The 16046-nt window shown below is 37.0% G+C and overlaps 5 protein-coding genes across 8 annotated transcripts; 1 reads left to right on the top strand and 4 right to left on the bottom strand.

Moving 5' to 3' along the window:
• Nucleotides 1–226: 226 nt before the first annotated feature.
• LOC142526660 (pentatricopeptide repeat-containing protein At1g31920) lies at nt 227–2346 on the top strand. Its single transcript, XM_075631182.1, has one exon. It carries the CDS (start codon nt 440–442, stop codon nt 2258–2260), a length of 1821 nt encoding a protein of 606 aa, XP_075487297.1. The 5' UTR covers nt 227–439; the 3' UTR covers nt 2261–2346.
• Nucleotides 2347–2410: 64 nt separating this feature from the next.
• On the bottom strand, nt 2411–6854 carry LOC142526661 (phosphomevalonate kinase, peroxisomal). Of its 2 annotated transcripts, XM_075631184.1 has the most exons (12): nt 6616–6854; nt 6483–6527; nt 6253–6403; nt 6054–6151; nt 5823–5932; nt 5697–5749; nt 4919–5305; nt 4327–4431; nt 3617–3844; nt 3225–3347; nt 2862–3102; nt 2411–2547 (listed from the first exon to the last, which is right to left on the bottom strand). In XM_075631184.1, the coding sequence occupies exons 2-12, from the start codon at nt 6488–6490 to the stop codon at nt 2543–2545; spliced, it is 1509 nt and encodes a 502-aa protein (XP_075487299.1). In that variant the 5' UTR covers nt 6491–6527; nt 6616–6854; the 3' UTR covers nt 2411–2542. The 2 variants fall into 2 exon arrangements, with proteins under 2 accessions (XP_075487299.1, XP_075487298.1); XM_075631183.1 differs by lacking the exon at nt 2411–2547 and having other exon boundaries at nt 2821–3102.
• A 538-nt stretch (nt 6855–7392) lies between these two features.
• Nucleotides 7393–7962, bottom strand: LOC142526044 (uncharacterized). The gene has a single exon (XM_075630318.1). It carries the CDS (start codon nt 7960–7962, stop codon nt 7393–7395), a length of 570 nt encoding a protein of 189 aa, XP_075486433.1.
• On the bottom strand, nt 7740–10154 carry LOC142526663 (uncharacterized). 3 transcript variants are annotated; one of them, XM_075631186.1, is made up of 4 exons: nt 9868–10152; nt 9706–9758; nt 9502–9607; nt 7740–9424 (listed from the first exon to the last, which is right to left on the bottom strand). In XM_075631186.1, exons 3-4 carry the CDS (start codon nt 9565–9567, stop codon nt 7976–7978), a joined length of 1515 nt encoding a protein of 504 aa, XP_075487301.1. In that variant the 5' UTR covers nt 9568–9607; nt 9706–9758; nt 9868–10152; the 3' UTR covers nt 7740–7975. The 3 variants fall into 3 exon arrangements, with proteins under 3 accessions (XP_075487301.1, XP_075487302.1, XP_075487300.1); XM_075631187.1 differs by lacking the exon at nt 9706–9758 and having other exon boundaries at nt 7740–9418; nt 9868–10154; XM_075631185.1 differs by lacking the exon at nt 9706–9758.
• Nucleotides 10155–10500: 346 nt separating this feature from the next.
• LOC142527046 (auxin response factor 9-like) lies at nt 10501–15132 on the bottom strand. Its single transcript, XM_075631750.1, has 14 exons — nt 14775–15132; nt 14539–14660; nt 14287–14382; nt 13994–14050; nt 13757–13909; nt 13584–13668; nt 12977–13067; nt 12642–12806; nt 12440–12553; nt 12286–12358; nt 12051–12204; nt 11516–11952; nt 11145–11332; nt 10501–10910 (listed from the first exon to the last, which is right to left on the bottom strand). The coding sequence occupies exons 1-14, from the start codon at nt 14824–14826 to the stop codon at nt 10814–10816; spliced, it is 1884 nt and encodes a 627-aa protein (XP_075487865.1). The 5' UTR covers nt 14827–15132; the 3' UTR covers nt 10501–10813.
• Nucleotides 15133–16046: the final 914 nt, after the last annotated feature.

Below are 16046 nucleotides of genomic sequence, written 5' to 3'. Positions count from 1 at the left end.
ACAATTTTTTTTTTTACAACATGCAATTTTTTTTACTCGTGCTTGTATTAGTAATATATACAGTATTGCACTTACACTATCCTATCCATAATATCTGCACTTCCCTGACGTGGACCAACTTCTGGCTGAAATTATTTGCTAGGAAATCTCTGAACCAGTGAGGCTTTCCAAATTAATATAAAAATCCTAGAAACCAAATATAAATACAAACAACCAAATATAACCCCAAGAAAATTATATTCAATTCCAAGATAATTCTAACCTCAATAATTCTTTTTCGTCCACACACTAGAAATTCATACGACAGTTAAGTTTCTCAGAACTTTTCCCCCTAATTTCTTCTAGATCACTGAAAAATATGTATTTAACCCTTCATTCTTCTAGATCCCGTTGAATCTTGAATCACACTATATCTTTTGATGGTGAAATTGTTTACATTATGGTAGGGGCAAATGTCCTTAACCAGCCCCTCCAGTTCTCGATTCAACAGGAGAATAATACAAGCAGACCAGAAAATAATTCCACTCTGAAGGAACATAGATGCATCTCCCTCATCAAAAAATGCAAGAAAATGGAGGAATTAAAGCAGATTCATGCCCAAATCCTCAAGTTTGGATTGATGTGGAGCTCGTTTTGTCAAAGCAATCTTGTTACCACTTGTGCTTTATCAGAATGGGGAAGTATGGAGTATGCATGCTCAATATTTAAAATCATAGATGATCCAAGTTCATTTGACTACAATGCCATTGTTAGAGGATATGTGAAGGATATGAACTCAGAAGAAGCCTTGTATACATTTCTTGGAATGCTTGAAAAGGGGGTAGAACCGGATAATTTCACATACCCGATTCTTCTAAAGGCGATTTCTCAATTATTGGCACTTGAGGAGGGAATTCAGATTCATGGGCAAATTTTGAAGAAAGGGCTTGTGGAAGATGTGCTTGTGCAAAATAGTTTGATCAATATGTATGGTAGATGTGGGAAAATAAGACATTCTTGTACTGCTTTTAAACAAATGGATAAGAAGAGTATTGCTTCTTGGAGTGCACTTATTGGTAGTCATGCAAATTTAGGTATGTGGGATGAGTGCCTGAGGCTTTTCAGTGACATGAATAACGAAAATTCTTGGAGGGCTGAGGAAAGTATATTAGTGAGTGTGATTTCTTCATGCACTCATTTAGGTGCCCTTGATTTGGGAAGATGCACGCATGGTTATCTACTTAGAAATTTGAGTGGATTCAATGTTGCTGTAGAAACATCATTAATAGACATGTACATAAAGTGTGGAAGCATAGATAAAGGGTTGTCATTATTCGGAAAAATGAGGTCGAAAAACGAGATGTCTTATAGTGTAATCATTTCAGGTCTAGCTCTTCATGGGCGTGGTGCAGAAGCTTTAAAAGTTTTTGAGGAAATGCTTGAAGAAGGGTTGAAACCTGACGACGTTATCTATGTGGGTGTGTTGAATGCTTGTAGCCATGACAGATTAGTGGAAGAGGGCTTTAAATATTTTGAAAAGATGAGATTTGAACACGGGATAGTGCCAACTATTCAACATTATGGTTGTCTAGTCGATCTCATGGGCCGAGCTGGGATGGTGGATCAAGCTTTTGAGGCTATAAAGAGCATGCCTATGAAGCCAAACGAAGTTATATGGAGAAGTCTTCTGAGTTCTTGCAAGACCCATCAAAATGTAGAAATAGCAGAAGTTGCCGCTAAAAGTCTTCTGCAGCTTCACTCACAGAATGCTAGTGATTTCTTGATGATGTCTAATCTGTACTCACAAGCCAAAAGATGGGAAGATGTGTCCTATACTCGGACGCAAATGGCTCGTCTAAGAGTACACCAAGTGCCAGGTTCAAGCCTCGTTGAGGTCAAAAGGAAGGTATACAGGTTTGTATCATCTGATAAATCACATCCAAACTGTCAGGAAGTCTATGAAATGCTTCACCAAATGGACTGGCAACTAAGATTTGAAGGTTATTTTCCCGATACATCACAGATTTTTCTTGACGTGGATGAAGAAGAGAAGAGACAGAGGCTGAATACTCACAGTCAGAAGCTGGCAATTGCATTTTCACTGATACATACTTCTTGGGGGACTCGTATAAGAATAGTAAGAAATGTTAGGATGTGCGGTGATTGTCACAGTTATACCAAGTTAATTTCAATGATCTATGAACGAGAAATCATTGTTAGGGATCGGAATCGATTCCACCATTTTAGAGATGGAGCTTGCTCTTGTAGAGACTACTGGTGAATATATGTTTCCTCTTCCAGATACTGTGTAATTATTCTCATCTCCTTCACATTTTTACCCATAGGTCTACAGAGACTTTTAAATAACCAGAGTAGCTAGGTAGATATGATTCACGTCCATACTAATTTTACGTAGTTACAAAGTTGTTTGTGCAATTTTACTAATTTGCAGTTCTTATTCATTACCAACATTTGAAATTGCGTGCAATTTTTGACAGCATACGTACTGAAATATCAAAGCAGTTACTGCAAGGATTTCTTGCTTCGGCACAATCAAACTGATTCACCCTGATAACAAATTATCAAGTAAAAAATCAATACCTGTTAAAATCTGATATAGTTTACAAGTTTTTTTACATGAAACGTGAAAAGAGTTGGTTAAAAACAATCATGTAAGCTACAAATTTGAGACACTGACACTTTGTGCTTATTATTATGTCCACACTACGCCTCTTATTCCATAACTTTAATATGAGAGAATGATTTTTCATGAAATATGAAGAGAAGAAACACCTGTTGTAACTCCCGTTGCTCGGGGATCATTGTTCTCTAGGTAAACACCGATAGGATCATTTTTCATGAAATATGAAGAGAAGAAACACCTGTTGTAACTCCCGTTGCTCGGGGATCATTGTTCTCTAGGTAAACACCGATAGGATCCTCCCTCACTAGCAAGGCGAGAATATTAAGCGAACTCCATGTTTTGATCACATTTTGGCTTGAATCCCCCAAGGTGACAGCAAAGACTGCATCAAATCCACCAGCTCCAGGAACACCAGCGAGTAGAACTCCTTCGATGTTCATTGTTGTGTCAAGTAATCGAGTTTGTGATTCTGGTTCTATCTGAAATGATTTTTTCGATGCAAAATAAACAGTAAAATAGGTGTAAAAGTAAAGTGATGTGCAAAAACATACACAATGGAAAATAAACAAACATGTTTTTCTTTTTATTTCAGAGAACATACAGGAATTCCAGCGGCTGAACCCATATTGCGCATGTTGCTACGGATCCCAAGCATGGCATCCCTAGCTCCTAATAATGCTCTAACAACTTCCATGTGGTTTGGTTCAATCGCCTCCTTAGCCCACTGCAGAAAAACTTCGAAAAACCAGTCTAAATAATTGAAAGAACCAATTTTAGTCATTTTTTTAAATGTCTAAAATTGAGAAATTTTGATGCAAAAAATAAAACATTGTGTGAAACGATTAAAATTGTTTATAGAAAATATTTGTAGGACTAAATTTAGTATACCATATATAGAGGACCAAGAATGTCAAACCTCATCGACGGGACAACAAATGACATTTTGCCATCTCAATAATAAAGTATAGGTTGAATGATAGCATAAGATTATACCTTTGCTGAAGTAATCAAGCTGCAGTGGTTGATGACCGTTCTATAAGCATCGTAGTTCTTTTGTGCCAATTGGCTTAGTGTGTTGAGATGCATTTCAAGTGCAGAATTCTCTTCTGACAATTTCGTCCACGTTGCTTGAGAGTTTTTAGGGTCAGATTTTTGCCACTTCCTCACTGCACCAACCATAGACGGTGTTGATGAACCACCAGCTCCTGGTTCTCCAAGTAACTGCAGGGGTACCATTATTATCTCAAGCATCTTCATGAAGGAAAGAATGAAGCACATAAAACCATGATTAAACATAAATTGGTTCAGTTATGCTCTTCCATAATTTATGCAGATTACAAGATATATTTTTTTGAGGGGGGGCTTCTGCATCATTTGGAGAGAAAAAGGAAAAAATGGGATGGTAAACTTGGCATTTAAAAAAAGCCAGAATCGTGGATATTATAAGCTTATCACACTTCTTCGTAGTGAACTTTGAGATCTTATCAGCTTTCCCCTAGTGGTAGGCAAGGAAAACCAGAACTGATTACGGCAAATAAAGTTTACCTTATTTCATTCCATTATACAAAGGTGGTTTCAAATAATACAACCGAAAGGATGAAAAAAGTAGTATTAGACTCAGAATAATTGAAACCTTCTGACACAAGTAGATGTTCTAAGTATCCACAATATAGCACGCACATGAGATGCCTTCTGATACTTACAAGAGTCATTAATGGAGGCAAGGAAAATATAATCCTCTCATGGTCCCAATCGGATTTTAGCACATTATCTATGGCCTCTTGTATAGACAACCCTTTACCAGCACCCTGCAACAGAGATGAAAGGATGATATAATCAAGCAAATACCGCACTTCCAAGAATCTTGTAATCCCCCTCCATAAGGATTAATCCAGAAGTATATAGGTCCATGTTTTACGATTCTACATAAACGTTCAGCAACTTATTAGCTGGTCAAAAGCTTGACTTGATTCTCAAAAACCGTTTCAATCTGATTCAATTCAATAGTGCCTTATGCAAATCCCGTACTAGCGGTCACAGTGCAGAATAAAATAACCTTTTTCCAGAGTTGGCATCGTTCAGGGGATGCCATCAGTTCCTCACTTTTTTTTTTGCGAAAAAAATTGATGACCTTCATGGGTCTCCTGTCTTGGTAGTTGGTTCATATTACATAGGTAAAGGATAGCCTATAAATATCTCAGTTTGACGGAAGTTACATCTAAAAATAATACTGAATAAGAAAAAGATGAATGATTTTTAAAAAAGTAGAGAGTTTGCGTAACAAAAAATAGATACCTGAGCCGAAGAAATCACTTCTGGTGAAAACCTGACGTAGCGCTGACTACCATAAACAGCAGAACTCACATCAAACCCGCTACCAACTTTACCTTGTGCAATACAGTGAGCGGTTTGAGCAATAGCATGCACAATATCAAGTTCCATTGAATCTTTATCTCCGTGAATATGTTCTTTGACCATCGAAGGAAGGCTGACTACCCCGAGGTAATGAAGCAAAGCAGCAACAACTGCAGTTGTCATGGCAGCCGATGATCCCAAACCAGTTTTGGCAACTTCAGGTTTGCAATTTGTTTCAGACAATTCTTCGGCATTCAAGGTGATTGAAGAAAAAGGCGGGAGGGAAGCCAATGTTTCTGGAGTCAATGGAAGTCCATGTGATTCAATCTGCGAAGCAGAGAAACCAGTTGACAGGTTTTTTCAACAATCTATAACTATGAGCTTATATGCTAGTGATGTTGATAATTGGAGAAAATATGATTTAACCAAAGTTCATAGAGACCACTTCGTGACAAACTTGCTTTTCCAACATCACTACTAATTGCTGAAAGAAAATTGTATCAGAAAAATTAAAAATTCGAATTGCTTAGCTTTTTTTTTTTTTTTTGATATTTTGAAAATAGCTTGATATCAATACCCGACACCAGTTCAATTTCACTTCAGAATTCAAAAGTGGTCAAAAGTTAATGCTTTGATCGACAAAAAAGCTTGTCCTTGCGATCTTCCGGAAATCAGGATGCCATGACATTAACAGGAAAGTAACATTTAGTTGCATTACCTGATTCCTATAAGAGTAAAACTCATTGCAACCAAGTATAGTTATGTCAAGACCTGCATAACCGATTTAGTTTAGACCATATACCTTCAGAATCTTAATTTGTTTATAAGAGAATAATTCAATTACCTAATAAAAGAAGTTTGTGTAATTTATCCATCTTATTTTGGTCAAATCTCACGTGTGCTGCTGCTATTGCATATTGCAGTGCATACTCCACAAATGGATTCCTTGAATCACTGAAATTAGCCAAGAGAATCAGGTATGCACGTTAACCAATAGGTATTTGAGTGCAAAACGCACCCACAATATCACATACTACATTTGCCAATCTCAACATTAAGATGGTATGATATTCACCTTGAATTAACACACTGAAGCACCAAATTCTTAAGCGACAATTTGTACATAGTTTCCCTTGCCATCTGAGGAGAAGCCAGTTTCACATCTGTCCATGACTGCAAAAGAAATGTTGAATCTTTAAGAAAATAAATGGAAAAACAAGCACATTCTCCTCTCCCGATATCTAGACTTGCAAAGGTCATTCATTTAGGCATACCCATGCCCAAGCGTTAGGTTTAATGTCGTCGTAAAGTGGCTTTACAATTGCATAAAATCGAGCATTTGTACTCAGTACAATTCCGGCGTTTGGCCTCTCCAAAATAAGGTAGCCCCCAGTCATCAAAACCTTTCCCGGAGCAGAAGCAACTCTGTTGATGATCAATCAAGTCACATGAGTCTGAATTAAAACAAACAGCAAAAAGGTAGAAGAAGAGGCAGGCAACTCACACGGCCATTTGTGCTAATACAGTTATCCGCAAAGATCTTTTCCAGCTGAGTAAAACAACAATCAAAATCGGCTATGATGAATGGTTCGCCGGAACCCAGATCAATAAATAAATTACGACATAAAGGGCCTTACCCGGAGAAGAATCAGAAGCCCGTCCGGTGGGATTGTGAGCTATTCACACGCAGTCTTTCTTCTCCTCTTCACTTCACCTCACCTCACTTCAATTGTTTTGACATAAATGGGCTTTATTTATTTATATTGAAAGAATGTTGGTGAAAATACAAAATTCTTCAAAATTAAAAATTGGGATTCCTCTATTTCTGCTGGAAATATATAGAAAATTACGATATACAATTTGCTAAAGACAAAATCATAAATTCTTTTTAAAAAAATTTATACATTTTTTATATACATCCGAAGTTATGTTACTGGTATTGAACCTATGTTATATTTTTAGCCAACCAACGGGCTGCAGACCAAATGGTGTATTTTTCCAACTATTAATTATTTCTCTTGGGATCATGCATGCTTCGAAGATGATGCATATCGACATCTGATTTGGGGCATTTGATGCATCCTGTAATACTCTTAAATTTGAGGATGAATATTTATTTCCGTGTCCTTTTATCCAATATTTGGTTGGAGTTCTGCAATAAATTGTAGTGCATTTTTGTTATTCGTATCTTCCAGTTTATTATCACTATATTATACATGATTTATTATCTCATCCCACTAACCAAACGATAAAGAAATGATACGGGTGTCACAACTACAAGCACGGAAGGGTTCTCATCCTGCCTCGCCCTGTGTGAATTAAACCAACTTGGAGGCAATGGTTTATAAGAAACAGATGAAGCAATAGTAAAACAAATTGAGCTGCGTAACTATAATCCTATGGACACATGAGGACTAAGTGAAGCAGGATCCAATTCCCAGCAATTCTTGGGAAGGTTCAGTTGCTTCGTCACCAGTGAGTTTCTTTGCAGGAATCTGATGCGAAAAAAGTTTAATATCGTCTTTTCCAAGCCATTGGACAGCATGAGCCCCAACTTCTCGTCTCTTAAAAACTGTCCTGAACCCATCGACTTTGTCCAGAAAAGCTATGCTCAAACCATGAATATCGCTGTAACTGCTCAAGGAGACGATGATATCATAGCATCGTTTATCTTTGACGCCTGAGTTACTTCTTTCAGTATTTGAATCATTTGTTTGATAGAGTGCCCAAATCGAACCTTTCTTGGGATAAATCCAATACAGGTCTCTTGCTGCTCTTTCGTTATCCACGACATGAGAGAACAAATTTCGATATTTAACCATAACTTTCCGAGAAACCTTAAATCTCCCACATGATAAATATCTCATTTTCTGCCTAATCATTAGTTCCTCATCATCTCCCTTGCATTCAAATTCTAACCAACTCAATGATACCTCGAACGGATTCACAGAGACTTCATCAATCAGTGCATAGTGCCTTGGCATTCCATCGTCATCATCATATGCCGCCCATACTTGTCCTTTCTTGAAACTTCCTCACCCTTCGAGCATTGTCAAAATCATGAAATTCTGAATCTTCCACAGGCATTATCACCAGATCACCTTTTTTCGATGCTCTAAGCACCTCAATATCCATATCTGACTGATATTCAGAAGCTCTTTTCTTCATGACTTCCAAATTCCTATCCTTTGAAGCACTATGGCTATCCTTATTTATCTTCACGCTGGACGTTTTCTTTTCCTTGGTCTCCTCCTTTTCTTTTGGCTTAAACTTCTCCTTATTGTCTTTAGTGTTATTCATTTTCTCTCTGTCTCCCTCCTCCTTATGCTGCAACTTCTCATTATTGTCTTTCTTTTCTTTCACTCCCAATTTATCCGCATTTGCCTTCTTTTGTTTTACCAGCTTATGCATTTGCGCCAACGTCATCGTTTCTTCTTCTTGAACCTTGGTTCTCTTGGGCCATCCACTTGCACAGTCACTGCTACTCCTTCCATATCCACTGGCAGACTTTCCCACCCTATTCAACCCTTCTCCATCACCACTTCCACCCGAATTTCCAACATCTTCCACTCTCTTCGACCTCAAACCCTTCACCACCCCACCATCTTGATCCTCATATGTGGCTACTTTCTCCCCCGACTCCTCCAAAGTCTTCCCCGCACTACTTATTTTCCGCTTCAGCCTCAAATCAAACTTCTCCAAAACCCCTAATTTTTCCCCCTTCAAAACTCTCTCCTGAATCCTAGCACTTGTCCTTGTAGGCCCTGCTCCAACCCCCTCGTTAACCTCCATATCTTCAACATTTTCCCCAATTTCAGCATTGTCTTTCACCTCCACAGCCATAAAGCATTTCTTACACCTAGGACACATCAAACTATGCCCCAAATATTTCCTCTCAAATTTATGCAGTAGCCTGCACGTTGAGCACGCTGTCCAAAACGTCTCTGCTCCTACTCCTGCCACCCCCTCTGTTTGTGACTGCATCACAATCCTAAGCTTCATGTCATACTCCTTTCTCCTAATCTTATCTGATAAAATCCTCACTGCCTCACCCACAAACTTAAATGCGTCCTCAGATGCAGGTAGTGGGTTTTTGTCCGGATGTAGGGTCAAAGCCATCTTCTTGTACTGTTTCTTGATAGCATTGATGTGCGAGAAGCGCTCTAACTGAAGAATCCTGTAGTAATCTGGAGTAACACTGGATGTGCTTTCCGTAGAGGCTGGAAAAATGGGTGTGGAAGCGGCACAGATGATTTTGAAGGCAGTGATCAAGTCTGAAAGTCCTTCAAGAGATGGTTCGAGCTTCTGGGCGCGTTTGGCGTATTTTAATGCAGATTGTATGTTGTTTGTGGCATATTTTTGCTCCGCTAAAGTTTTAAGACGGAGAGCTTCTTCTCGACCAATTGAATCAGCCACAACTACGCCAGAATCAGCAGAAGCCTGCTCCTGTAAATCCCACAGAATCGAAAATTTACTAACAGCATAGCCAACAAAATTAAAGCAAAACTTATTTCACAATATACCTGCGAAGAAGTAGTTTTTGGCTCCTTTTCTTGTTTATACGATTTATCCACCTCACTACTCTCCATGGTTTAAACTAAATAGTTCCTGTAGCACATTTAAATCATCCTGTAATTTAACTTGAAAACACAACTTGAACCTGCTTCAAGAAATAAACAAGAACCCTTTGCTGATACAGAGAGAAATGAAAAAAAGCATAGAACCACCTCCTTTCCTGATCTATGATCAATCCAATTAACAATTGAAGTATAAAGATCTTCTGCAACACTTAAAAGCTTAATAACTTCCAAGTAATTTCACATTAAAAAACGCACTTACAGAGCTTTTGACTAATAAAGAACAAAGCTTGAATAGTTCAAAACGAATACCAAAATCAAAGGAGAATCTGAGACAATGCATCAAAATCAGCTACGCCACAGCTCAAAATCCACAATTTCTTTAACAATGAAACAGAACCATGTTCACGCTAAAGGAGGATCCAAACTTAAAAGGCCAGTGCTTCCTGATACTTTTTAAATTTGCAAATTGGGGAAGACAAACAAAATTAGGGTTTTTAATTTTTTTTGTTAATACCCCCAAATACTTAAATGCTGCAGCCAGCAGATGGGTTAGATCCGACTTTGATTCGGCCCAAGATATCCAGACCCAAACTAGAAGAGAGAACTAAAGCGAATCCGAACCTGGAAATTTTTTTCCCCCCTTATTTTTGCAATATATATTTATCACAATCACATTTTTTTTATTAAAAAGGTGTCAAATTTTACATTCAATTTTTGACTTATAATAGAAATAAGGTAAAGATTAAAAAAAGATGAAAGAAAGAACTTTTGGCAAAAATCAAGGTCAAGCATGTCTTGATTTCGATTCGATTTAATCTTGTTTCCAAATGAATATTCATCCCAAAAGGTTTTTCATCCTAATATTTTCAGATTGAGTTCCTACTTATACATTATTTGTTAGAGTATAGTAATTGATGAAATTGTTATCTTACAATCTTCTGGTAAAATAAAATATTTGATTGGAAATGATTTTGTAAAATACACAACAATTAAACCTTTGATCACATCCAATTTTTCTGCACACCCTACGTTTTACAGATTCGAAATTAGTTCACCAGTCTTGCTGCATGAACACGAGTCTTCATTTGCGAAAACTTTGCGTCTTTCGCGAGCTAGTTTTCGATCACTCACGGGATCCTCCCCTGGTCGACTAGTTTGTTTCTTGTTTGATAACTTTCCCGCAAACGTAAAAGGAAGGGGAAAGTAGACTTAATTTTTGATCTACAACACTTTCCAAATTAAAGCTGGTTCCTTCTTATTCTGAAGAAGAGAATGGAAGCTTGTTTCCTTTCATGTTCTTCACATCTTGGCTAGACCAGATGAAAATCCTCCGGACAATGTTGCAAAATTCTCTGCACGAAAGCAAGTTGGGATATATAAAAATTTGGCGAAACAAAAAGCCATGAAGCATGTTCTCTGACTTGTCTTTTTCGAAATTTTATGCCCCTTTCAAACTAAAAAGGCCAATCAAACATCTTTTTTGAATCAAAAGAGCACCTTTAAAGAATTGAAATTGAATGACATTCAGTAGGTGTCATATAAATGAATAAGGTTTTTGTTTTAGATGAAAATAGGATGACACTTACGGCCACGGATAATCACCCAAAAGCATGATGTCCCCTTCGTTGTCTCCAAACACAATTTCCCATTTTTCTCGGGAACGAAGCTCCCCACTGATGGAAAACACCTCTTCAAGTTCCGTTATGAGCTCATTGTATCCGTTTAACGAGGTCAAGTCCACAGCACGACCAACTGCTACACCTTGCATGTGTACCTTCTCAAATGAAAAACTTATATAAAGATGCTGGTTCATATTAGTAATAGATATGAGGTGGATCCATTAAGGGCTGAACGACGTGATCGCCATTTCAACCCTGCTCCCAAATTCTAGATCCACCCCATATTGATACAACAACTGTTAGGAAAGGATACATAGACTCAATTGCAGTTTATAAACCTTAGTGCGGCTTCTAGAGGATTGGCTATGTCTGCTTTGAACCTCCTTTGATGGGTTTTGCAATTTTTCTTTTGTCGTATCTCTTGAATCCCTTGAAAGCACCGATTTCTGCTCTGAATTGCCTGAGGATAGTACATTCGGAATGTACACTTCATCGGTATCATTTGGTATGGGAACTGATTTTACAGGAGAATATTCACAAAGGGTAACTACTGAGGGACTATTCAAATCGATTCCAAACAATCGGCATGTTGCAACAGTATCAGATTTCCTTTCCTCCTTATGGCAAGAAGTTATGGGGTTATTACTTTTTCTCCCTGAGCTTGGGGCTGAGTGGTTCGAAATAACAGACCAAGCTGATGCAGTTTTACTCTCTTCTGTTTCTTCAGGATTCATAGTTGGAGCATAGACACGTTGCATCGATTGCCAGCAACCCTCTTTAGAGAAAATAACAAGTAACTAAATTATGATGCACAGAACACGTAAGAAAAACTAAAAAATAACATAAGTACGGATATCTGAAGGATAATCCAACCAGAAACTATGTTTTCAAAGTGTGGTCGAAGCCTTTTGTGCTTTGTTGTAAATGGATGAAAAAGGGTTGTGGGGACTGTCACGACAAACGGTTCGATCTCCCATGGTGAAACCCTTTCAGGTCTTGGAACAGACGCTGGTTCATCCCATTGAACCTGAAGATATCAAGAAAAAAATGGAAGAATTAGTCTATTCCTTATGACAAATCGCAAGCTTATGATTGCAGAGATCTTTACCTTCAAAGAACGCCATTTTGAATCTTCCCATTGAGATGAAAAATCTTCAACTCCAACTATCGTACCTGAAAATCTGATTGCTCGTGAAACCAAAAAACTGTAAGTTAACATACACAACCAGACACAAGAAATCAGCTTATGAATGTTGCACAACCTTCTCTCAGGAGAATCTTCCCCCGCGGATCGCATCTTGAATCGCATGCCGATTCCATAATCATGGTTTACAGCTTCTAGATATTTGTTCAGGCCTATGATGAACTGACTTGTTCTAAAAATATATTTTGCATCAAAAAATTAATAAGATAACAAAAGAATGGCAAAAAATCATTCTAGGTGGTGATTAACATATATCACACCTTGGCTTATAATAAACAACAAATCGGGTCTGAGTCACCATGGCATGAGATGCAGTTGCAAGCACTCCCAGATGCATGCTCTGACTCGAAATCACCGACGATGGCATGGAGCTCTGCTGACGAGCATGGCGTCGGACTCCAACTCGCAACCCCCCATTTTCTCCCCTAAAATAATTGGCAAATTAGAAATTGAATATGATTTGTCACAAAATGATGGGACACTGTCTATACTTATACTTGGCCCCTTCCATAAGCTAGAGCTTTTCCGATAAGTAGTAACCAACACACTTAAATTGTGGTATAAGAGTGTAAGACGGTAAGCAACATTTAAGTACCTCAGAAACACAAAAGTATCCTCGGCCACTAATCTCTTCGAGGTAACAAACGTACTCCATCCTGTTGTCAGCAAATGCCTTCGAGGTTGACCTGTTTGGTATAGATTCGATATACATCATAGAAATCCAAGAAAACCAAGTAACTGGTGTTTCATACTAGACTGGTTTAAATTGCCATTTTCTTTATGTGTTAATGTATGAAAATACCCACCAATGAAAATCAAAATCCTAGTTCCACCTTGGTGAACAATCACTGTGCTCTCAAAGAGGGGCATTCAGCATTAATGATACCCATAGTATATGAGCATTAGTGTCCAAACGAATCGAATCTAGCTGAATGCCTACAATATCAAGATCGGCTCAACTAAATGTTCGATTTCAAGCTTGAATCATTGGTTTTGAACTTAATTAACAAGTCTGAATAAGTAAAGCCTCAAATTACAACTCCAGCTCATTTAATTTTAAACATCCTGCTGAAGTTAGGCATGAAGAGATCATCCAACTCAGTTTGGATTAGATAATTTCGAATACGATTGAGTTATTCATTTTCAATTTGTTTACACTCTTAAATGAGCATTCAATTAGAAATTAGACATAAAGATTTCACCTCTAAATATATGCTTAAAATGCCATTCAATTCCATGGAGGTCCTTGGCTATCAGTTCTTGTGTTGGCGTCTGCTGAGTCATATCCTGTCCAAAGAACGTTATTATTCCAAACAAGATTAGAAAGTCTTCGGAAGAACACAATAAGAATCTGGAGGAAGAAAAGAATCATTACCAAAGGAGGAAGGCATTCGTTAGCATGTTTCCGAAGAACAGAGAATCCGCCATGGGTACTCGTATCTGAGGCCGTCAAAACCTTGCAAAACGAGTGAACCGTAGGTGGAGAAGGCTCTTCGGGACAAATATCGGGACTTCTCGGCTCGGTTTGCTATAAATAGTTCAAATCAAGAACTTAAATTTCAAAGTAAAATGAATCTTGAAATTAAACTTTTGATGCTATATAAGTTCTTACATCAGGTTCTGGCATCAAAGTAATTTGTGCATAAACTTCATCAGTCTCTCGTTCGGCCTACAAGTTGAACAATTCATGAATAACCCACGACTCCAAATCCAATTTAAAACTATGTTCTTCTAACTGCTAATGAAACATTACCAATAATTAATTGGAAAAAAAAATCAAAATTTTCCACACCTATTTGATAAATGGATCCACAATAACAAATTTCCCATAATCTTTATAAAAAAGAACATTAAAACCAAGGATCTTCGAAGGAAACATATTAAAAGTTAAGAAGAGGACCATACCATAAGATGAACATTAAAAATACGACAAAGGATCTTTGAAGGAAGATTGAACATTGGTGTTCCTTCATTCAATTCTTGATTTGTTGAAGCCTCCAACTAACATATTCAAGTTAACAATATAAACATTAACAAAACAAGCAGAAATCAAAACCACAAAAAATTTCGAAAAATAAGAAAACGAATTGAAATTCAAAAACTTCAACGGTAACTCCATTATTCCACCCACCCAAATGATATCCAAATACAACTTACTTGCTCCATGTGGCCCTGGGGAAAATAATAAACCCTTTCTCCATCCTTTGGAATATCCACCAAAGGACCTGCACAAGCCTTCCATAGCTCTCTGTAAAATGATGCATCATTGCCTCCAACCCCTGAAAATTACCCAAAACTTTTTTTTAAAATTATATATATATATATATATATATATATTATACATTACGTGAAAAAACAACAAAATAAATAAAGGGACACCAAAAAATTTTGACCTTCAACCAAGAAACTGCTTTGCTGCTGGGAAAATGACCCTCTATTCGCCATGACCACAACAATTCCCTCTTTTTTTGCAAAAATATCCGATCTTTTATATCGAAATCAAAAGAATTCACCCCAGAACGTGCATATATTGCGTGATATTAATAAATATATATCACAAAATCAGCCGTAATATTTGACTAAAAATATTTGTATAAACTTTACCGAAGATTTTCACAGCCAAGAAATGAAATTCATCGGTGGAAAGTAAAGAAATAGAATCCAAGAAACAGCTTAATATACGCCTTCATTTCTTGCTTTCTTCCTTTTCTTTTCTCTGTGTTCATTTTTTCACTCCAATAAATGTATCGGACCATTGGTTCTGTTGTCTCCTTTTTCACTACACACACAGTGCGTGTGTACAACCTAACTAACCATGGTTGAAGATTCAACCAGAGTTAGGCTGTTCGTAGAGGACGAACTTTTTTGGTGGAGGAAAATTTGTGGGGTCGTGATATTCAGCTTTGGGTTGGGGCATATGTTGTTACAATGTCGGCGTTATAATTTCATTATTATATTGTTTTTACAGTGTGTAATGATGTTGGTGGGATGATATTAAAATATTAATTTTTTATTTTATTTATTAATTTTGTATTTAAAAAACACAATAAAATTGCATATGATTGAAAAAAAATTATAATTGTACATAACTGAAAAAAATAAATTACACATAGTTAAAATTTAAAACATAATTAAAAAATACAATTACGTGTAATTAAAAATTACGTATAATTAAAAGGCGAAATAATTCAACTATGCATTCTCATGTAAGATTCAAATTTGTTTGATCGAAATTTTTTTGAAACATGTGGTGCAATTCTCTAATTAATTGAATTTAATTACATTTAACAATAATAAATCAACATGAAATTTTAGTTTTTCAATCTAAAATCGCATATAGAAATCAAATGTATTCCTAATCAATTTTACTGTATGTTAATTGATGTAATGTGTTAGAATATTTCTATTACTATAAAGTTTTGGTGACTGAAAAAATAACACCAACTATTTGATTCATATCTAGCCGTTCTTTTATTTTTCATATTTTCAGGCCGTTGGATCAGTTCAAGTCGTTCAGACCAGAGCGTCAGAAGATCAAACGGTTCTGGCAAGAAAATCAAGCTATAGATTGCATAAAGTCTAGCTTCAAAGTTTCATCTATCAAATTGACTGGCAGTATACGCGTTCAAACAATTGAAAATCCAACTGCATTGTCACTGGTCATA

The sequence above is a fragment of the Primulina tabacum genome, chromosome 15 (genome assembly GCF_025594145.1).
Source record: "Primulina tabacum isolate GXHZ01 chromosome 15, ASM2559414v2, whole genome shotgun sequence".
Lineage (NCBI taxonomy): Eukaryota > Viridiplantae > Streptophyta > Magnoliopsida > Lamiales > Gesneriaceae > Primulina > Primulina tabacum.
Note: the sequence above shows the minus strand (reverse complement) of the source record. Positions and strands in the feature narration are given on the sequence as shown.